The 22,099-nt window shown below is 57.5% G+C and overlaps 1 protein-coding gene across 38 annotated transcripts in view; it reads left to right on the top strand.

The window, feature by feature from the left end:
* The window catches only part of TSNARE1 (t-SNARE domain containing 1), a 171,215-nt gene that overhangs the window by 39,924 nt on the left and 109,192 nt on the right, over positions 1-22,099 (top strand). For 21 of the 38 annotated variants that reach the window (NM_001433520.1, XM_070221263.1, XM_070221262.1 and 18 more), the window contains exons 3-4: positions 8,067-8,216; positions 9,486-9,995. The exons of 4 other annotated variants lie outside the window; for them this stretch is intronic. In NM_001433520.1, coding sequence (NP_001420449.1) covers positions 8,067-8,216; positions 9,486-9,995 — 660 coding nt within the window. The remainder of the gene's footprint in view (positions 1-8,066; positions 8,217-9,485; positions 9,996-22,099) is intronic. 13 more of the 38 variants (XM_070221247.1, XM_070221239.1, XM_070221238.1 and 10 more) reach the window with 1 other exon arrangement.

Here is a 22,099-nt window from a genome sequence, read left to right as displayed (position 1 = left end):
ACACCCGGGTGGGGCTATTGGTGTGGGGCTGAGTCAGCACCAGGAGAGAACAGACTGGGAGAGGCTGCCTGCCGTGGGGCAGCCCTGGTGTCCGCCGTCGTTCTGGACTGAGCTGATTTGCTGGTGCTCAGGGGCACTTGGGGGGCAGAGTAGATGAGTGATCTGGTCTGGTCTTCCTAACGACAGTGTGGAGCAGGTGTTATTTTTCATGGTGTGCACAGGAGGAAACTGAGGCCTGTGGGGGTGATAAGCGACATCCTGGGGCTGTGCAGCTGGTATGGGCGAGCAGGGGTCCCTTCCAGATACTTCTGGGTGCAGAGCCCTGCTCTGATCACTTGGTTGAGTATGAGAGCCCTGCAGGCTGACCGCGTGTGCACCCCACAGTGGACGGTGCTGCTGTCTGCCCGCCTTGCCCCTTGCCTGTGCTCTCCTCCCTCTGGAAGGCAGCCCCCTGCTCCAGGTGGCAGGCCCACTGGACCATGTCTCTGTCCTGCCTCTCCCCTCTGGCTCCCAGCATCTGGTCAGAGCAGCCTCCACAGGCAGCTGCCTAGGAGTGGGGAAGGGATGGATTTGGGGTCCCTGAGCTCTTTGCTTTTGTCTGCAGGCTGCACTTGCCCTACCCCGGCTGCTGCCAGAGCCTCGGGCCCTCGTGGGCGGTGGCTCCCTGTCCACCTGGGACCTCCTGAGGCTGGGCCCGAGTTTCTTTCCTTGTGGCTTCTCTGTGGCTCCTGTCCAGGGCTTTGTTCCCAGGGGTGCCTGTTCAGGGAAGCAGGCTGGGCAGGGGGCCATTGCTGGCTCCTTGGCAGCCCTCCTTGCAGAGGGGAAGCAGCACGCACTTGGACGGGCAGCTGGCCTCTGAGTCATCGGTGCTGGTGTGGACTGAGGCTGGGTGGGCGTGAGTCCTCGTGGTCATCCCCGTGGCTGTCTTCCTCACAGCCTCCCTCCTCCTTGCTTGGCTCATTCTGCAGACTCCCTCCCGGCCCAGGCCCAGGGCTCGGTGCTGGGGCACAGTGGTGCCTGGGGCCCAGGCACAGTCCTCCAGGACCGTCCCTCCCCCGGCCTGTCCTTCCTTTCAGCTGGGAGCGCTGGTCTGGCGCTCGCCAGTCTCCTCCCACCACGGCCTCCCGCTTCTCGCCTGGAACATTTATCCAGGTGGCCCTCCAGGTGTCAGGGGCCTGGTGTGGGAAGAATAGCATCTTTGCTCCCTCAAGGAGACATTCCGGAGTCATCTGGCTCAGCTGCTGTGGAGGCCATGAGGGAGGACGAAGGAGAGGACTGATGTGGTGGGAGGGGTGGGCTGTGTCAGCCGAGGTGGTGAGGGAGGACGCCTTGGGAGGAGCCTGGGGAGGAGGCAGCCCAGGGTCCTGAAGGGGCCTGTCCTGTTGAGAAACAGTGTGACTGGGTGGACAGGCTGGTGGGCCAGGCCAGTGTGGCCATGTGGTCCTGGTCACCTGTGCTCTCGTCCCCGAGCAAAGGGAAGCCATCACACGGGTTTCAGTGGGGACAGTGTGAGCTGCGTGATTGACTTTATGTTCTCTGGGATATGGAGTACCTGCAAGACTGTGTGTGTGTGTGCTTGTGTGTGTGTGCTTGTGTGTGTGCGTGTAGAGTTTAAACTTCACTGTTTAAGGCCCCATGACACAGCCCCAGGTCACAGCCCGCCTCTCTGGCCCACCCCCTCCTCACCCTGCCCATGTGCGTTCATGGATTTACCCTCGTGTGTACTCCTGGGACAGAACCGTGCTGCGTGTACATGCCGCTCAGTTGCATGGACCGTGTGATTGTGTTGTCCCTCAGCTTGCTAGTTTTACTCCTGAGTCACTGGGGTTGCACGTAGCTGTCCCCTTCCGTGTCCCTGCTCTGCAGCGTCTGGTGGTGTGAGTGCGCCGAGCCATCTGTATCTAGTCCCCATGCGAGGACAGTTAGGGTGTCTGTTTGGGGTCCTCGCATGGGGGTGCACCAGGTGGGTTGCTGGTGGTTGTGCTGACGCTGCTCCCTCTGGAGCGCGCGCCCTCTGCTCCGTCCCCGTCAGCACCAGCCTCCGGGACGGTGGCTTTTGCGGTCTGGGGTGTGGGCTGGGCTCTTCTGGTCCTCATTTCCATTTCCCTGGTAACTGCCGGGCGCGTCGTGTTTTCCTGCGTTGGCTGGGCATTCGGGTCTCTTCTCCGGTTCAGTCTTCGTTTTCCCTTGGGTTTCTCTTGCCCTTACTGATGTGTGAGTTTTCCCTGCCTGTCCTGGGGGTGGAGCCCTGGCGGAGCTGCGAGCAGTTGCCCCTGTTTGTGCTTGCTGTGCGGCGTGGCGCTGCGATGACCAGCATTTTGTCGTTAGCGTACACCTGAATTTATCGCTCGTTCTGTCGTGGTTTGTGTTTTTCTGTTTAACTTAATGAATTCTACCACAATATAACAGTGATTTTGCCTTTGCGTTCCTCTAAAGCTTGTATGATTTGTTTTTCAAACGATGTAAGTCTTTTAATCACCTGGATCTGGTTTTGTTTATGGTGTGAGGTGGGTGGGGAGGATGAGACCCTAATGTCATTTTTCTCTATTTGAATAACAGATTCTTCTGGGACTATTTGTTGAAAATCCTGTCCCTTCCTACAGACCTGCAGTGCCAGCTCTGTGACAAATGAAGTTTCCATAGGGGTTCTCTTGGTCAATTTTTCTTCTCCTATGTAAAAATCCATCTTAATTTTCATAGAATTATTATAATTTTTGATATTTTTTAGGGCAAGTTGCTCTGTTTGTCTTTCCTCGGAAATGTCTTGGGTATTTTTGGCCTTTTGTTGTTGAACATAAATTTTAGAATCCCTTGTCAAACTTGGAGTTCTGGCTTGAATTGCTTTGCATCTACTGTATTAATATGGTGGAAATTGGCATCTTTGTCTTTCTCAGTCTTCCAATCCATGATCATGTATGTTTTTCTATTTATTGAGTCTTCTTTAATGTCTTTCAATAAAGTTTTGTAATTTTTCTCATAAAGATCTTACATATCTTTTATTAAATTTGTTTCAACAAAATAAAAACCTACTTTTTGCTGCTGCTCTAAGTGGTACCATTCTGAATATTACGTGTTCCAAGTCTTTGTTGCTGGTTTTTACACATGCAATTGGTTTTTTCTAAAAAAGCAAAGTCCAGAGATTTTATTTAATTTTTAAATGTCTTATTTTTTAACTTTCTAAATGTGGAAAATTCAAGCATAGAAAAGGAGACACAGTGGTGGAATGAACCCCCGTGCATGCACTCGACTTGGCCGGGGGTCCACACACGGCCAGTCCACCCTCACCTGTGCCCTCGTGTCCCCCCCAGCCCCCTAGGTCATTTTGAAGGCAGTCCCAGACATCCGCATGTCTCATGTCGATGTGTCAGTGTCCCTCTAAGCGAGGGCTCCTCTCTGCATAACTAGATCCCCCTGCGAGGCCTGGCGTTGAGCCCCAGCGCCCGTTCAGATCTCCCGTTACGTTGCAGACACCCAGCGTGTCCTCAGCTGGCTGGTGGAAGCGGGGTCCTGAGGAGAGCCACGTATGCACTTGACTGACAGGCCTTTGAAGTCTTTCTTAGTCTCTTGGTTTGCCTCCATCTTTTTGGTTTTTTTTTCCCTTTGAAGTTTATTTCTTGAAGAAACCAGATTTTTCCTGTGGAATGTATTGATTTTTGTCTACTGACTATATCCTACCATTTTACTGAGCTCTTTTCATTATGTAATAATTTGTCTGTGGAATCTTGAGGTTTCTGTGTAGACGAATGGCATCATTTGTGGATAATGACTGTTCTTTTCTCTTCTTTTCCGATGCTTTCACCTTTTATTTCCTTTTCCTGCCTCCCCGAGCCGTTGGAACCTCTCGATGACGTGGGCTAGAGGTGGGGATTAGCGTCGGGCTGAGCTTTTGGGACAGTAGGCCTGCGTGTTCCTCAGATCTTGCTGGTTTCGCTGTGAAGCCTTCTGGGCCCGGTGTTCTCTCTGTGGAGGGAGCTTTGACTGGCAGACAGTTCCTCCAGCTCTAAACACTCCTCAGGCTCTCTGTTTCTTCTTGGCTCAGTTTTGTTAAATCTTGTTTTTCTGGACCTGTGTCTGCTGCCTCTAAATGTTCAAACTTAGTGAAATAACATTGTGCACGAGGCCTCCCATTGGCCAGGGTCACACTGGGCAGCGTCATGTGAGGTTAAGGGCACAGCTCGGAAAGCAGCCGCCCTGGTTCCGTCCCCACCTGCCCTGTCGTTTACTCCCTGCACCTCGACTGCCTGGCGGTGGCGAGCACAGGTCCACGGGGCGGGGGGATGGCGGGACAGTCAGCCCACACGAGGCCTGGGGCCGAGCACGCTCGGTCAGGGCTGCACGGGCTCCCGTTCCCGTGGCTGCTGTCTATTACCGTGGGCAGTGTCTAAATCCCGTCCTCTTCTTATTTCTGAGGTTGTTTGTACCTGCCTATTTTCTTCCTTTATAATCAATATTGGCAGAGGCTTGGCAATTTTATAAGCCTCTCCAGAGAAATGACTTTTGGCTTTTTTGATCCCTTCTATTATATGCTAGTTTTAAACGTGATTGATTTCTGCTCATGTTTTTATTATTTTCCTCCCTCTTTCTTTGAGTTCGTGTTGCTGTATTTTCAAACTCCTAAGTTAGTGTTTACTCATTCATATTCAGTTTTTATTCTATTCTCATAAAAGCATTTAAGATTATAAATGTCCAAATCACTGCTTTAGTTGAATATCACACATTTAAAAATATGTAGCATTTTAAATTCTTATTTAGTTGTAAATATTTTCTCATTTCCATTGTGGTTTCTTCTTTGATCCCAGGACTTTAGAATTGTATTTCATCATTTCCAATGTATGTAATTTTTCCTAGTTGTCTTTTTTTTGCTGAAGAAGATTGGCCCTGAGCTAACATCTGTTACCAGTCTTCCTCTATTTTGTATGTGAGCCCCTGTCACAACATGGCCACTCTGATAGACAAGTGGTGTAGGTCTGTGCCCAGAGCTGAACCCGGGCCACTGAAGTGGAGCGTGCCAAACTTGACCACTAGGCCACCAGGGCTGGCCCTCTAATTTTCTTTTTAAAATGATTTCTAACTTAATTGCATTTCTGTCAGAAAAGGATCTGCTAAAGTTGTCCTGTTTGTTGGCAGTTGTGGAGATAGGGCTGCTTCTGGGGCGCTGGCGTGATTCTGGTTCCTCACCCTCCTCTGTGGGGTGAGCTGGGGAGGCTCCCGGGCAGGATGGTGGGCAGGCGGGGACCCCGTGGCGCGGGAGCAGCCGTGGGTTGCTCTGCCTGCTGTGCGCCAAGCACTGTGGAGCGCACGGGACCTCTAGGCATTTTAGGAGCTTACGGTGGGCTCTGTGTCCCAAATCCCTTCACAGATGCAAGAGCCAACTGGCAGCTTATTAACACACAAAGGACTCACGTGAGTAGAAGGACAGCCCAGAGTCTTCATACAAATGGGCCGGATCTGCGAGCCGATAGGAAACACGGATGATGACTCACCGTGCGTGAGAAGTTCCCAGCCTCGCTGGTGCCCAGAGAGGTGGAAGTTAACCTAGTGAGACACCACAGCGCCAGGCTGCGGTGGAGCCAGCTACCTCGGGAGGCGAGGGCACCCCCGTCCCCGCTTCCCAGCCCACCGGCTTCCCCCTCTTGCCCAGCCAGGCCTCTTCTTGGAATGTTAGGAAACAATCAGAGATGTGGGCAGAGGTGTTCGCTGCAGGGCGCCTTATCAGCGAGAACGCAGAAATGCCGTCAGTACCCAGCTTAGGGAGACCGTGGAGTGGGCGACGGTCTGCGATGGGGTACGTACCGCGCAGGCGTTAGGATCAGTTGTGGAAGAGCGCGGGGCGACCTCTGTACACACCTGGATGTGGTGGCACACGTGGTCAGTGAAACAAGCAAAGCCACGTCTACCATCTTCTACTTGCATGAGACCCCACCTACCACTGTTAACAGTTTTTACTGCTGGATGCTGTGGTTGCACACGATCTTTATTGTTTTCTTATAATTGTCTGCATTTAAACTTTTTCCTGTAATTGTGTGTATTATTTTCTATAATCAGAAACAAACAATAATTGTCCCAGCCTCCCCGACCCCCAAAGTTCAAGGCTCATGAGATTCTGGTGGGCAGACTAGACTGGGTCCTCCATGGGTGTCTGGGGACCGTGTGGAGTAACCAGGGGAGGTGGACAGGGCCTTGACTTCTGGTGGCTGGGTGCTAGTGTGGCGAGGTCATTGGGTGGCAACCTGGGCTGCCAGCTGGGCCTGTGGTCTCCCTGCTCCCTGAAGAGGGGCTCTGGGGCCCTGAGCAGATGATGACCCGTCTCGGGGTACCTGGACAGCTGAGCTGCCTCCTTACACGCCAGTGTTTGGCGGCAGTTGCTGGGGCTGGGGTCTCCGGGGCTGGGGTCTTAAGGCCTGGGAGTGTCTGCCTGCAGGGGAGCCTGGCGCGGGTGCTGTAGAGGAGTCCCTTCGAGAAGAGGGGACGTGATGGGCCCTGCCCTCCTGGGAGGTGGGCCCTGTCCTAGAGCCTCAGACCCACAAAGACACCTGGATGTGGGTGGGGCTGTGGCCTGAGCCAGGGCCTCTCTCACATGCTGGGACTGCCCAGGGCTGCATCTCCTCCCCAGACACCATGGAGAGTTCTCTTGTTCTGACTCTGAGGTCTGGCTGGCTGCACTTCTGTTCTATGGGAACCTCTGCCCCAAGATAAGCTAGCCTGCCGCCCTGCCTTCCTTCTCCATCTTCCCCCGAGCCAGGTGCTGGAGCAGGAGGAGGAGGAGGAGGATGCAGGCTCAGGGAGTGGGGGGTTGGGGCTCTCCCCTGTGTCTGTGGGCTGGGAGGCCCGTTGGCTGCCTGTGTGGTTTGGGTTAGTGCTGCCTGGAGGCGGGAGGATGGACAAGATGGCCTTTGAGACCCTTCCCACCTTCAGGTGGAGTCTAGGTGGGAGCCTTTGGGGTGGTCCTTCTGTCCCTATCACGCTGGGCTGCACTGTCTCCCTAGAGGGACGCAGAGCAGAAGCCGAACAGGTGTCCCTCACGCTTCCTCTCTGGGGGAGATCGGAGACCAAGGCCTTTTCCGGGAAGGAGCAGCTGTTTCGGGAGCTCAGAGCTGAGACTGGCCGGGGACAGCCCTGTCATCCAGGAGAACTCCTTGTGGCCTTGGTGAGAAGGGCTTCTGAGTCAACCGGGCCAGCCACTGCCTCCTGGAGCGCGCTTCCTGGACACTGCGCTTCTTCTCGAGCGAGCCCTGGGGAGAAGACGGGCACCTGCTCGGCCCGCGGCCCTGGCTCCTGTGGCCTCAGCCTGGCTTGCCCGGCCTCACTGACTCAGGGCGCCGTGGACTGGAAGGCACGTCTCGGCTCCAGGGCTGTTGAGACGGTTTTAAAGGCGCGTCTTAGGCTTGACACATTCCAGCAAAACATGCCCAGTAGTTGTTTTTAAAGAAATTAAAATTATCAAAGAGAAAATTAGGTGTCCTCCCTGGTGGCCCGGCCCCTCGCCTGGCGCCTGTTGAGCGGCTGGGGAGATGGAGAGAGGTGCGGGCGCCCGCGGCACGGTCACTCAGCTCTGCGGCCGTGCGTTGGGAAGAGCACTTCAGTGTGCCGTGGAGCAGTATTCTTGTAAATACAGCAGGGTGACCCTCGCTGGGGTGCTGGGAGATTTCGAATTGCTATAAACCTTCCCAAAGCCTCATTCTCTATTTCGCACGTCATTGTTGCAGACAGGTAGCACTCGTCCAGGGCCCGGCCTGGTCTGTGGGCCACGTCTGAGGGCCCTCCTCTAGGGGGTTTCTCTCTGGCATTGGGTCACCTTTCCCAATAGCTGTGGTTCAGATAAAGATCTGGAACATCTAAAGTTCTGAACTCCATGCTGGCTTTCAGCAGAAGGAGGTGTTCCAGAGAGGGGGCAGTCAGGGAAGGCTTCCTGGAGGAGGGAAGTCCAAGTGGAGCTTCTCAGCGTGGATGATTGGAGGGCTTGGGGTGCCTGCTGTCCTGTGTGGGGCCCTTGCTCTGCTAGCAGCGCCCTGAGCCGCTCTGTGGGCAGGCTGGCCGTAACCATGAATGTCCCTTGCTGTCCGTAGAGTGCGCTAAATGTTGGACTGAGTATGGAATCCACCATTTCCCCTGCCCATCGCCAGAGAGCAACCCGCAGGACCCCTGTGTGGGCAAGGACGGGGAAGGTGATCTGGGGCCGGTGGGCACGCCCGGAGGCCCGAGGGCCAGGAAGCGAGGTACTTCCACTGGGATGCAGGGTCTGGGGGTCCCGGGAAGGCTGCTGAGCGCTGAGGAGGGAGGGTCAGCGGGCCGGGGTGGGACGCAGAGGCCCGGGGCTCAGGGCTGCGGCAGGGATTCCAGCCTGTCTCCACACTCACCCCCCAGCCTTTCCCTTCCCCAGGCACAGGGGATGGTGTGGCAGGGCTGGACCAGTGGCAGGAGGGATGTCGCATGATGGCCAGCACTGTCAGGGCACTGTGGGCTTGCAGGATGAGGCCTGGCCCCACACGGCCGAGAGTGAGGGGCTGCTCGTGCTTGGGGGCTGGGCCTGCACAGTGGCCCCTTCGTCCAGAGCCTGGGTTCTCCTCACAGCCTGGGCTAGTAAGGGAGCACTGGGTCCTGGGCGTGCGCTTTAGGAGGAGGGGTGGTGGCCTCCGCAGAGGGCGGCCTTCTGGGTGATAGGGACCTGGAAGAGACACGCGGGCTGCTGCTCTGTGAGCTCTCCCCCAGGGAGGCTCAGACATCCCTCCACCCTCAGGGGCCCCTCAGTACTGGGGACTTGGTCCCTGCCTCTGGGAGACTCGTGGCCTGATGGGGGAGCCCTTTCTTCTGCCTTTACAGATCGTCCCTCTGCCCCCAGGCCGGCACCGGTAGGCTAGTGACAAAGGCCTGGAGACCTCGGTGCTGTTTCTGGCCCAGCCCAAGGACCCCTGTGAAGTGAGGAGAGGGAGGCTGTGGGGGTGCCGATGAGCAGGGGGCGGAAGCTACAGACCAGGCTGCCTGCTCCCCGCTCGCTGCGCGGGAGGGGAAGTCAAGGCCAGCAGCTTGGCAGGAAGGCAGGAGCAGAGACATCCTGAGGGGCTCTTGGCCAGGGCGTCCTGGCATGGCAGAGGTGAGGGCTGTCCTCTGATGGGAGGTGTCCTAGGAACAGCCTGATCCTGGCCCCGAGTGCCTTCTGCCTGCGGACAGGAGAGGCCTGTCTCGCTCCTCGGCTCCACAGTGGCTGCAGGAGGCAGGCAGGGATGGGAGCCCTCTGTGGAGATGGGCGCTGTGGTCCGGAAGTGAAGTCCCTTGCTGGGTGGCGCCCAGCCGTGCAGTGGCGGGGCTAGCACTTGGAGCCAGGCCTCCGACATCCAGCAGGGAGGGGCAGCGGCCGGGAGAGGCAGCAGTGTCCAGCAGTGTCCTGAAGCAGAAGCCACAGAGGAGGTGCCCCGGGAGCTGCTGCTGGAGCCGCCATCCCCACTGGCCCAGGTGCCTTAAACACCCGCCTTTTGGTGCCTTTCCAGGGCCAGGGGTTGCCACCGATGGCAGCGGGACGCCGGAGCCCACCTCGCCCACCTCGACCCCCTCCGCCGGCCCAAGGAAGGACTCGGCTGCCGGGGCCCATGGCAGGATGGCGGGACCCAGCGCCACTCGGGCCAAGAAGAGGAAGCCCAACTTCTGCCCGCAGGAGACGGAGGTGCTGGTGTCCAAGGTCAGCAAGCACCACCAGCTGCTCTTCGGCACGGGGCTGCTGAAGGCCGAGCCGACCCGCAGGTACCGCGTGTGGAGCCGCATCCTTCAGGCCGTGAACGCGCTGGGCTACTGCCGCCGCGACGTCGTGGACCTCAAGCACAAGTGGCGGGATCTGCGCGCCGTCGTGCGGCGCAAGCTGGGTGACCTCCGCAGGGCGGCCCATGGCCCCGGCTCCGGCAAGCCCCAGGCCCTGGCACTCACGCCCGTGGAGCAGGTGGTGGCCAGAACCTTCTCCTGCCAGGCCCTGTCCTGTGGGGGCTTCGGCCTGGAGCCCCCCAGAGGTGAGTTGTTGTCCAGCTCAGCCCCGCCCACAGCGGGGCAGAGACCCGCCTGGCCTGGCCTGTCCCTGGGGATGCTGCAGCTCCTCCTTCTCCTTAGGGATCCCCTACCCGACCCCTTCACCAGCACCTCCATCGTCCGCATCCTTCCCGCCCCTTCGTCCTCTGCAGCTGCGCCGGGGCGCTCACCCGCCGTCCCTGCACGCCACAACAGTTTAAATACCGAGGCGCTTCGCAGGGACTTGGTGCCTCCTTAGCTTTCCTCAGTCCTCTCCTTCACCCCACAGAGCAGAGGGCTGGGCTGCACGGACAAGACGCAGCTCCCTTCTCAAGGTCACCTGGTTCCTGCTTTTGACCATGACCTGCAGTCAGAAGTACATTTTCTGTCACTGCCTGCGTTTTCACACGCCTGAAACGCAGGATCTCAAGCACTGCTGACCTCATGCCATTCCATGCGCCGACCTCTCTGTGCTGTCCTGACCCGCTCTAACCGCACTGTCCTACCCTGTTTGGTAAATAAAATGTTATGCTGACATTCTGACCTGGTCTCACGACTGGGCGTCGGGGCTAGTGTTTGGAACGCGTGGCACTGTTGCTGGTGTGACATCCGGAAGAGGCCTCAGTACAGTGGGGCCGACCCTGCAGCATCAGGAGGGGCAGCTAGGGAGGGAGGGTTAGGGAGCCCGGCTCACCTCGGGGCCTCCTGGGGTGCAGACAGAGCCCTTCCCTGGGCCATGTTCCGGGGGTGTGTCCCTCTGAGGGTCTGACGTCTCACAAAGGCCCCAGTCAGGCATGGCGGGTTGGGGAGGTTGATGGAGGTCAATGTGGGCCCAACGTCTGGGAGCTTAGGTGCAGTGCGTTCTGGATGGGCTGGGGTGGTATGCTGTCTGGGTGTGCGCAATCCACGGGCACGCAGGGCTGCAGAAGTGCTGTGTGAGGCCATTGTGAGTATGCAGAGGATGAGGGTGTTGTGGTCCCCGTGGTGGACTCCTGCTGCACGGGTGTCAGGTCTGCATTCTGCTGTGGGAGCTGCCCAGATAGATCGTGCCCTCTGGGACTGGCCTGGAGCACGGGGCTGCAGCAGGTGGCCACCGCTCCCCTTGAGTTGCCAGCCCAGATGTTCTCTCATGCTGAGCCGTGTGCGCAGCAAGGACGAGGTGGTGCTGGGCATGGCAAAACCTCTCCTCGTGGCTGTGGGTGGGGCTCATGTCCTGTGCTGTGGGGAGCACCCCTGCCTCTTGCGCTGGGGCGTGGGATCCCGTCTTCAGCCCGGGCTCCCCTCTGTGCTGTCCCGGGTGAGGACAGGCCCTGTGGGGCAGGGAGTGTTGTGAGGCAGTGGTCACGTGCAGGGCCTGGGTGATGCAGAGGGCTGCTGTCCTGGGGCCTCGGGCTCCGGGACCCTTGGCTTTCACGTGGAGAGGCCCTCCTGCCTCCTCACAGGTGCCCTCAGAGTCAGGGGCTGATGAGGAGTGTGTGGGTGGCCATGCCTAGGGCTCCGGAGGGTTGGGCTCAAGCTTGCCAGGAGTGATGGCCAAGTGGATGTGGTGTTGACATGGTATCAGTGATGTCAGTGGGGAGGCAGTGCTGGGGGACACGGTGGGAGTGGGGTGATGCTCCCCTCTCTGCCTGTTGTCCAGTTCTGTGTCCCAGGCCTCTGGTCCCTGGGCCTCCTGCCCTGACCCAGGCTCTAGGAGCATGCTCTTTGGCTTGGGGTCAGAGGGCAAGGGCTGGAGGGAGGGCTTAGGCCCCAAGGGCCAAGGTGCTGGTCCGCCGCTGCTCTGCAGGGGTTCTCGCTGGATCCCCTCTGCTCCTCTCAGCTGTCCACCGCTGTTCCTTCCTGAGTCCCCTGCATACTCACCAGCACTCGTTGTTACTGGTTGCTGCCGAGAATCCCTTTGCCCTTACCCTCTCAGGAGACGTGCGTCTGGACTGTAAGCCTGGGCAGATGCCCCAGATGTGCATGGGGTGTGGAGGGTGCCGGGGCCTGTGCCAGAGAGCAGTAGAGCCGTGGGGACAGGTAGGAACCGAAGGTCCAGACTGTAACCCAGGAGCTGTGATGAGCGGCTGAGCCCGAATACGGAGAGTTAGAGACGGGAGGGCGGATGCGTGCCTCCTTGGTCCTGGGTGGGCACGGAGTTGGATCTGAGGGGGCATTTCCAATTCCTCACATAGTCTTTGGCTTGAAACTGGGCCGGAAGCTACAGGAAGACCTTCAGAAATGAAGCGAGGTCGACCTAGGTATTTGACTGACAGCCCGCACGGGCTTCGTCTCTGCTTTCAGATGCCAGCCCGTGCCTTAATGGTGTGGGGGTCTGGACGCCACTGCCCTGGTGTCCTCGTGGCCCCTGGTATCCTGGAAGGTGCATGCTGCCTGTGTGCCGGCAGAGGTCACAGAGCGCTGGATCCCTGAGAGCAAGGGCCTCTGCTCTGTAAAGTGGGGTCTCTGAACCCCCTGGGCTGCTGTGATCAACAGGGGATGAAAAGGGGCCAGGGCCACCCCACGGGGCCAGCAGACCTTTGCTCCCTGATCGCTCCTGTGTTCTTCCCAATGGGCAGTGACCCTGCTTGCTGCCTCCTCCGGGACCAGAGGCTGCCCTGTGCCCAGCCTTGGCCACCTCGCCCGCACAGCTGTCTGCCTCCCTGGGGCATGCGGATCCGGAACCTGGGCACTTGGACCCTGAGCACTTGGGTCCCACTCTGGAGAGGCCCATTCACTGCCCTCCCTTCAGCCCCATCGTGGGTCTCCACAGTGTCCCCGTGTTGGTGCTGGTGCATTTGGCTGAGGTCACGCCGCCTCGCTGTGTGGGGGAGTGAGCTGCACACTCCCCACAGCCCTGCCCTCTGCCCCTTCACTTTCCAGGGCCTCTCCTGTAGGAGCTTGTTTCCCTGGGGCCCTAGGTGGGGCGGGGGCAGGTGCACGGCTCCCCACAGGGCTGCTCTTACAAGCCCTGGCCTCCCGGTTGTGTCCAGACACGTCCTCTGCACAAGGCCTGCGTGGGCTGCCCTGCCCTCCGTGTGACCTGCCCTGGCGTCCCGCCTCCCGGGGTTCCTGAGCGCAGGTGACAGGGTGGGCAGTGTGGCCCCGGTGGGGGTGCTGCAGGCACGTCTGCCCCTTGTGCTGCTGCTCCGCGCTGGGAGCCCTGCGGCCGGGCCCAGACCTAGGTCTGCCCACTCAACCTTCTCTCCCAGAGCCCTTTCAGCCTTTGTCTGGAGCCTGGAGGGCTGCTTCTTCAGTAGCGGGGACCTCCCGGCCTGGTGCCTGCATACCCACGCCTTGTCCGTGGCAGACACTGCCCATCAGTCACAGCGCCATGAGCCACTGACCGGCACAAGTGGCCGCGGCATCTTCAAGTGGCCTCAGCAGCTGCCTGGCCGGGGCACCACCTCCCTGCCCTGCGCAGGCTCTTGGCTGCTCCCACTTCCCCTAGCGCCGTCTCCCATGCCCGGGGCAGCGAGGCCATCTCCTGAAGAGCGGACGGTCCCTGTCCCTCCTCTTCGCAGCGCTTCCCGCTCCTCCTCCAGTGTCCATAGCAGGGGCCCAGGCCTGAGGTTCGTTGAACAGCCCGTGACAGACATGCTTCTCGCCGCCAGCTCCGCTCCTGGGATGCCTGCTTTCTGAGTGTTCACCGCGGGCCACACAGGCTGGTCCTGGGGCCGGCCACCGGGTGCTCCTGGTGAACCTCTTCCAGTCACGTGCGAGGATTGGGATTTCTCTGTTTCTCCTTCTGGGCCCACCAGCCGTGCTCTCCATATTTTGAAGCTATGGTGACGGGTGTGTGAGTTTCAGAATGGGGATGTGCTCGCGGGGGACTACCCCGTTATCTCCATTCATTCTGTGTCCATCAGCTGGATGTGACCAGGGACCCTCGCGTGCTGGAGTGGTGGGCTGGGCACCAGTGACCGGCCAGGTTATGCAGAAGCTAGCAGCTGCTCACATGGTCAGAGGCGAGAAGTCCCAGTTACCCTGCGGAGGCCAAGCTGTGAGGGTGGAGCCACTGGGCATGCTGGGACCTGACCCTTGCTGGGGTCACATAGTGTGGAACCCCCACACACCCCGCATCTCATCTGCAGGGAGGCTGGCGATATCTGGGGAACGGCCTGGCCTGGGCCCCGAGCCTGTGCGGGCACTGTGCTGGGCAGACCCCAGCGGGCTGTGAGGAGAGGCAGCTGTCACCCCACTCGACAGTGAGGGGTTGCCACCCCAGCTTAGTGGGGCTCTAGGTTTTACCCAGGCCCGTCTCACTCGAGCTGAGAGGTGCTCCCGCTTCCCCTGGCTTGTCCTGCATCTGTGGTGCTGTGGGGTCACTTGATCTCCTCTTGCCTGGGACCCCAGGCACCCCATCTTTCAGTCCGGCCCTCAGAGGGATGTGGGGAGCTGCCCGGCCTCGGGTGGTGCTATGGTGGGCAGAGCCCCTGCAAGTCAGCTCCCCCAGTGGTCTGTGTGCGGGGCAGGTGGGGGGGGCTGTTCGGCCCCAGGGGTCTCCCTGTGCTGACTGTGGGGTGTCCTGTGGGTCCCCTCCCGCTGGCCTGCTGCTGCTGCAGGTGCCTCTGGGACCTGGGGAAGGGAGGGCAGCCCGCTGCGCAGATCCCGCGACATGACGCGATTGCCCACTGTGAGGTCCCTTCTCTCTCTGCCTCGGGCAGAGGACGACGGCGCCTATTGCAGATGTGGGAGGCGGCGCCTGCCAGAGGGGGCACGTTTCCTTCCCCTGGTCCTTGTGGAAAGTCTTGTTACCCCTGCCCGCAGTGGAAGCGGAGGGGGTGGGATGCTGAGAGAGAGGCCGATGAGCCCCTGATGTTTTATTGTATTTTACCGCGTGCGGGGAGTCATTGAGGCAGGCGAAGAAGCAGCTATGCAATGGTGTTTCCTCCTTCCGTTTCGGGGTGCCGTCGGGGGGGGGACTGGAGGACGAGGGCGCCCCTCCCTGGGCTCCTTCAGGGCATGTTGCTTTGTTCAGGAGATGTTTCTGGGACACTTAGTTGTGTGAAGGGAAAGGTGGACAGGCTCTGTCCTTGCCCTGAGAGAGACACCCTGGCCTGTGGGGCGAGGTGGAGGTGGCCCCCAAGGGGCTTCCCTGCCGAGGCTGAGCAGAGACGTGTGCTTCGGCCTGCCCCTCATTTAGTGAGGATGGGGCTTTATCCAAATGCAATTTGTGTGCAATTCAGTGTGTCCCCTTTAGGGTCCAGTTAGTGAGATGTGCCGGGACACATGCCGCCTGGCTTCCCCCAGCGAGGGGGCGGCTCGTTCGTCCCAGGACCTCCGGCGCTTCCCTGGGCCCCCCACTCACCCGCTCATTTGCTGCCACCGCTCTGGGCTGGCTCTTTGCAGAAGGCCGCCGCCCTGGGCTGGCTCTTTGCAGAAGGCCGCCGCCCTGGGCTGGCTCTTTGCAGAAGGCCGCCGCCCTGGGCTGGCTCTTTGCAGAAGGCCGCCGCTCTGGGCTGGCTCTTTGCAGAAGGCTGCGGCCTGTGCTCTTTCACTTCCAGCTGCCTTCTTCCTCCCGACGTGTTTGAGGACTGTCCGTGTGTCGTGTGTATGAGCAGTGCATCCTTCTGCGCAGGAGTGGACGTGGGGCCGTTGGTGTCATGTCCTCCCATGGTAAGTGGTCTTGTCGTTGCCAGCTTTTGGCTGAGTAAAGGTGCTGTGAGCGTCTGTGTCAAATCTGTGCGGACAAACAGGTTTGGGATAAATACCTAAGAGTTGAATTGCTGTTCATATGCTGAGTGTAAGTTTGACTTTTAAAAAAACTGCCAAGCTGTTTTCCAGAGTGGTGGTTCCATCTTCACTTCCCACGGCAGCAAGTAAGAGCCGTGCGCTCAGCGTGCTGGCCGGCACTGGCTGTGGGCCGTCGTTCTGACTAGAGCCCTTCTGGGGGCGGTGTGTGCTGGGATCTCCTGCCGTTCCAGCGTGCTTTTCCTTGATGCCGAGTCCTGTCGTGTGCTCACCGGCCATCTGTGCCCCGCTTTGGTGCAGTGTCTGCTCACATCTGTCACCCGCTGTAGGCTGGGCTGTTGGCCTGATCACGTTGCGTGAGCTCACTCTGGATTCTGGCTATGGGGGACTCGTCAGATATCTGTACTGCAAACCTTTCAGGCCTGGCTTGTCTTTTCTTGTCTTAACTGTCTCTTTGGAAGGTCAGAAGTTGTACGTTTTGATGTTATTGGTGTTTTCTTCTATGGTTTTCGCTCTTTGTATCCCACCTAAAACTTCTTTGCCCACAGCAAGGTCCTAAAGTATTTTTTTTTAAAGTTTTATGGTTTTCGTTTTTACATTTAAGTCTATAATAAACGTTGAGTTTGGTTATCGTGGGGCTGAGGTTCAGTGGATGCCCAGTTATCCAGCACCATTGGCTGGAAAGACTCTCCTTCCCCGTTGAATTCCCTCGGCACTTGTGTCTGAACGCAGGTGACCGTGTGCCCGTGGGGAGTCCTTCTGTTCCCGTGGCTCTGTGTCTCTGCCCGTGCGGCTCCACAGCGTCTCGATGACAGTCACCATGAAGTGAGTCTTGGAATGAGCCGGGAGTGATTTCCTCCTCCTCTGTTTCCTGAAAGAATTTGTGCATAATTGGCATTATTCTTCTCTTAAATGTTTGGCGGATTTCACCTGAGAAGCCGTCTGAGACGGCAGTTCATTGTAAGACTTTACGCCACGGTGTCTTTCCTGTGAGATGCTAGCCACGCTCTCTGTCTCTTCTCAGATGAGCTTTGATTGTTGAGTGTTTTCCGCGGAACCTGCCCGCGCCGTCCCCTTAGTTGTCAGAGTTACTGGCGTGACGTTGTTCATGAGAGCCCTCGGCTGTTGCGTGGACGCCTGTGGGCTGCGGAGTGAGATCTGTCCTTCCTGATAGTGCTCATTTGGGTCTTCTCCATTTTCTTCTCAATTAGTCTGGCTGTACGTCTGTCAATTTTGTTGATTGTTTCAAAGAACCAGATTTTGATTTCATTAATTTTCTCTGTTTATGCCCGGTGTCGATTTAGTTGATTTTTGCTCATCTTTGTTGTTTCGCTCCTTCTGCCTGCTTTGGGGTTGACTTGCTTTTGTCGGATAATTGGTTTGAGACCTTTCTTCCTTCCTAATATAACTGTTTATTGCTATAAATGTTCCTCTGTGTATTGCTTTACTTACACAAATTTGTGTATATTGTGTTTTCATTTTCTTCAGTTAAAAATATTTTGTAATTTCCTTTGTGATTTCTTCTTTTACTAATGGTTATTTAGAATGTGTTGTTTAATTTTCAGGTAATTCTCTATACTTCCAGACATCTTCCTTTTACTGATTTCTAGTTCAATTCTGTTGGGGTCAGAGAATATACTTGTATGATTTCAGCTGTTATGAATATAGCGAGACTTGCCTTCTGGTCTGAAATGTGGTGCATCCTCGTGTGTTCCATGCGCACCTGACGAGAATGTGTATTTGGCGGTTGTTGGGTGGAGAGGCCTGTAACTGTCATTCAGGTCGGTTGATGAATAGTGTTGTTGAAGTCTTCGTACCCTCACTGATTTTCTGTCTGCTGGTTCTGTTAACCACCGAGAGAAGGGTGTGACAACTCTGACTGCAGCTGTGGATTGGTCTGTTTCTCCTTTCTAGTCTGTCAGTTTCTGCTTCATGTGTTTTCAAGTTGTGAAATTAGGTGTGTGCATATTTAGGACTATTCTGTTTTCTTCAGCAGTTGACCCTTCTATCATTGTAAAAATGTCCTTTTTACCCCTGTTCTGAGTTCTGCTCTGTCTCATGATAGTGTCGCTGCTCCGGCTTCCTTACGATTACTGTTTAAATGATAGAATTTTCCAGTCTTTTGATTTATAAGCTGCATCTCTAAAGTCGGTTTCTTGTATTCAGTTACAGTAGAGTTTGCTTTGAACCCTTCTGAGCATCTCTGCCATGGATTGGAGTGGTCACAGAGTGCCTGACTCTGGAGTCTGCACTCCCCCCGTGCGGAGCCCCTGGCCACCTGGGGACTGCGTTGGACGACTCAGGTTGAGACCATTCTCCTTTGTGTAAATACCGGTCTGTTGAGATTAGCATCTCCCGTCTTGATACTTGCTTTCTATGGTTCCCTTCTGTTCTCTTTTTTTTTTCTTTCTCTCTTCCTTCCTCTTTTGGAGGAACTGAGTGTTGAGTGTTCTGTTGACTGCGTTGATGGCTTATGAGCCACCAGACCTGTTCGCTTTGATTTTTGATGATTGCTTCAGAGTTTACAGTTTACTTTTGGCTTCTCACAGTCACCCGTCAGTCGCACAGAGAGCACGCACCTGCTTTCAGCACTTGACACCGTGCCCCTGCATCCCCGACGGACGCCGCTGCCCTCACACGTTCGCTCCTCGCCCGATAGGAGCAGCGTGTCACTGCTAATAACACTTTATTGGTCCTACTTCAATAATCAGTCATCTCTTAAGTAAATTGAAAATGAGACAGAGCATCTCTTCATCAGCCTTCATCCTGGCCCCGGCGGGGGCCCTGCGGCCCCTTACGCACGTCCACCTCACCTTCCTTGTTTCTGCCCACCTGACGAGCTTCGCTTAACACTTCCTGGAGTAAGTCTGGCTGGAGGCGATTCTCTGAGCATTTCTTTGTCTACAATAAATCTTTATTTTGCCTCTATTTTTGAAATATCTTACCTGGGTATGGAATTCTGGCTGAAGGGTTTTCCTTCTCTTCCGCGCCTGAAGGCCGTCTTTCTGTCGTCTTTGGGCTCTTGCGCCGCCTGACGGAGGAGGAAGTCCCTTTCTATTTTGTTCTTCAGCGTGCCACTGTGTGTTTTTCTCGGGCACCTTTTAAAGTTTCTTCTTTATCACAGGTTTTCTGCAGTTTCACCTATAATGTGCCTTGGGCTTTTTATTTTTAATGTTTATTCTGCTTGGGACTTGCTGAAATTCTCAGGATCTCAGTTTATAATTGCGCCATCTTTGGTGACTCTTGGTCCCTATTTCCTGACCCTCCTTCTGTGTGTTTGTCCCCTCTGCGGCTCTCCCCGCACGTGTGCGGCCGCTGGACGCTGCCCCAGGTCCCGCGGCTCCTGCACTTTGTCCAGTCTTTTCCCCTCCGAGTTCCCTCTTGTGTCGCTTCTGTCGTTGCTCCTCAAGGTCACCATCCTTTACTTTGCAGGCTCCGAGCTGCGCTAGTCCCAAGCAGGCACCGTCTGACGTCAGCCTTGTCCTGTGTCTTCACGAGTTCCGGGGGGTCTTCTCCGCGTCCTCCATCTCCCTCTCCCGGGGCAGGCGTGCCCTTCGCTCCCATGAGCGCTCCACACTCTACACACGTGCTTCCCCGCTCCTTCCATTGTTTCTGTCTCTCTCGTGTCTGGGCCTCGTTTTCTGCCGGCTGCTTTTTCTCCTGGGGAGGGCCACGTCTCCCTGCTACTTTGTGAATTTCGTATCCTTTTGCGCTAGGTTTGGTGGTTTTCCTTTGAGGAGGATTGGTCTTTGTCCCAGGGACAGGAAAGTTACAGTGGGGCATTTGGGTCTTTTCGAGATTGTTTTAAAAAGCTTTAGGGCGCTCCAGAGTAGCCCGCACCCTAACCCTGACCCAGCCCCACTCCTCAGGTGTGACCCTCTGTGGCCACCGCTGCACGCCCTGGGCGCTCAGTGAGGTCTTGTGTGCTCCCTGCCTGCGCCCTTCGTCGATTCCTGGCTCCGTGAGAGAGAGGAGCATTGTTGGCTCACAGGTCCCTGGTCAGTGCCCTTTTCTCAGAGGTCGTCCTTTCCTTGGCCGGTGGGGTCACTCCCTGTGCACACGCAGAGTGTATTTGGCCAGAGACCCAGGGCACTGGGTGCAGGTTCCTGGAGCTCCCTCTGCCTCGCCTTCTCTCCTTGGTCCCCTGCCCCGGGGAGCTGCTGGGTCTTGAGGCCCCGGCATCTGTCTCCTGCCCAGAGACACTGGGCTCCACCCTAGTCATCCTCCCGGTTCCGCAGGCTGCACCATCTCCTGCTTATCGGAGAGCTGGGGGACCGTGCGGCTCCTCTCAGGCTGGAATACTGTACCCAGGCTTGTCCCTCATCAGGACTGTGTTTCCCATCTTTATTCCAGCTTTTAACTGTTTACAGGGGAGGGCGATCCTGGCCCCCGTTTCCCTTATGACAGAAGCTGAAGTGCTCTCACGGCGTTATTTCCTGAGAACTTGGCTTATGTCTTTGGTTTTAATTTCTACATACTATTGGCCCCCAAATTCCTGTCTCCTTCACATACCTCTGACCTGAGAATTGCCCACATGGTCCCATGCTGACCCAGAGGCACCACCTTCGCCCCCTGACCAGAGTGACCTCTTCCTCGCCCCCGATGCCTTCCATCCCGGCCGCACTGACCACATACCTGGGCTGACAGACGTGAGGACACCACGAGGACACCCGCCGTCCTCCCCTCACTTGCCCCTTCAGTTCCACCTGTCCGCAGTTCTGTCAGCTCTTCCCCGAGGGCTCAGGTAGCCTTCTCACCACCCTTGCCACCACCAAATTCAGGCCCTATTGTCACCTGCACTGAACGCAGAGGCTCGACTACTATTTCTGCAGTAAGTGTCCCACTGCCCACCTGCCTCGGTCACACAGTGCCCACCATTGGTTGTGAGATCCAGGAGCGCATGAGGCAGGATAACCCGTGCATTTTGGGGTTAACCTGAGCCTCCCGCTAGACTCGCAGTGTGTGTCTGTTAGGTTTCCAGCCCTTACTTCCTGCGGTGCGTTTGTGTAACAGGTAAAGAAGAGGGTGAGCTGCCGGAGCAGAGGCCCTGACTCAGACGGGGCATTCGTCTCCCTCCTGCAGCCGTCCAGCTGTCCCGGCCGCGAGGCAGCTCTGCTCCCCAGGGCCACTGGGGGCCCCAGGCTCCTTCCAGCTTGTGGTGCTGTGCCCCTAGGGTGTTGTCTTCATCTGCCCGGTTGAGGTAGAGTCCCACCCATCATGTCCCAGCCCAGGAGGAGGCGTGAGAGGCAGTCACGGGTGGCAGTTTCCTGTTAAAACGTGAGGAGAAACAGTGTGCTCACTTCTCAGATCCCAGGGGTGAGAACTGAGTCACGTGGTTGCTCTTGGCTGCAAGGGAGGCTGGGAAGTGTCCTCTGCTGCTCTGTGGCCAGGCACCTGGGACAAAGGAGAGACTGGGTCTGAAGGAGACAGCTCTAGTTGCCCGACGGCCTTAGGTGGCATCCCCCGTGGCATTCCTTCAGGCTGAGGTAAGAGGCCTCCTGTCTTCCCTCTTGCCTTCCCTGGATTCCACGGGAGGCCAGAGGCGGTCCTGCAGCTGTCCTTGCTCCAGGGCCGGACCTGCCTTGTGTCTTCAGAATATTTGCACATTTCCTCCTACTCTCCCTGTAGGTCCACATTAACTCTCAAGGCAGCTGGCTGGCAGCCACCCCCAGCCCTGGTTTTCATGCCTGCCCACGGTGGCTCTAGGTGTTTACCAAACCCCACAGCAGCCATCGGAAATAGCCAGCTGCAGCTGCTGCTGTTGCCAGGCTGGCACACCCACTGCTTCCATCCCGAGGCGGGGCCTCTGCAAGCTGCTTGCATGGGGCTCTGCATCAGAGCCTTGGCACTTGCCTGCTGGGCTGGGGACAAGACCGGCCCTGGAGGCAGCCCCTCAGGGCAATTTTACCCAGCCCTCTGGCTTCTGCCTGCCCCCTGCCCACTGTACTCCAGGCCTGCCTGTGGGCACTTGCAAGCCCCAGGGCTGCCTTGCCCCTAGGACGGCTCTGCAGTGATTCCTGCTACTGGAGCGGGGGCTGGCGAGCTCCAGAGCCATGCGCCCTCTGGACCACAGCTGGGCCAGCCCCTGGCTCTGCTCCTTGTCAGAGGCCACCTCACTGCCCGCAGCCTGCTCAGCCGGGGCCCTGCTGCTGTGTCTCCGTGGCGTTCTCCCCGAGAGACGGGCCAGCTGCCCTGCGTGCTGTGGCTCTTCACCTTTCTCAAGGCTGCGGCTCCCATGCCGCCTCTGCTCTTTCCTCGTGGGGCCCGGGCCACGCAGCCTCTCCGAGCTGAGCGGCTTCATCCGAGATCGGGACAGAACGTCAGAGCCAATCAGCCAGCGTTATCTGGAAAGACACACACTACACAGGGTCGGCAGCTCCATCGACAGGCAGTCCGGCCCCGTCAGACGGGACACTGGCCCTGAGGGCAGGACTTG

This window comes from Equus caballus, chromosome 9 (assembly GCF_041296265.1).
Source record: "Equus caballus isolate H_3958 breed thoroughbred chromosome 9, TB-T2T, whole genome shotgun sequence".
NCBI lineage: Eukaryota > Metazoa > Chordata > Mammalia > Perissodactyla > Equidae > Equus > Equus caballus.
This window is presented reverse-complemented; position numbering and strand designations above follow the sequence as displayed.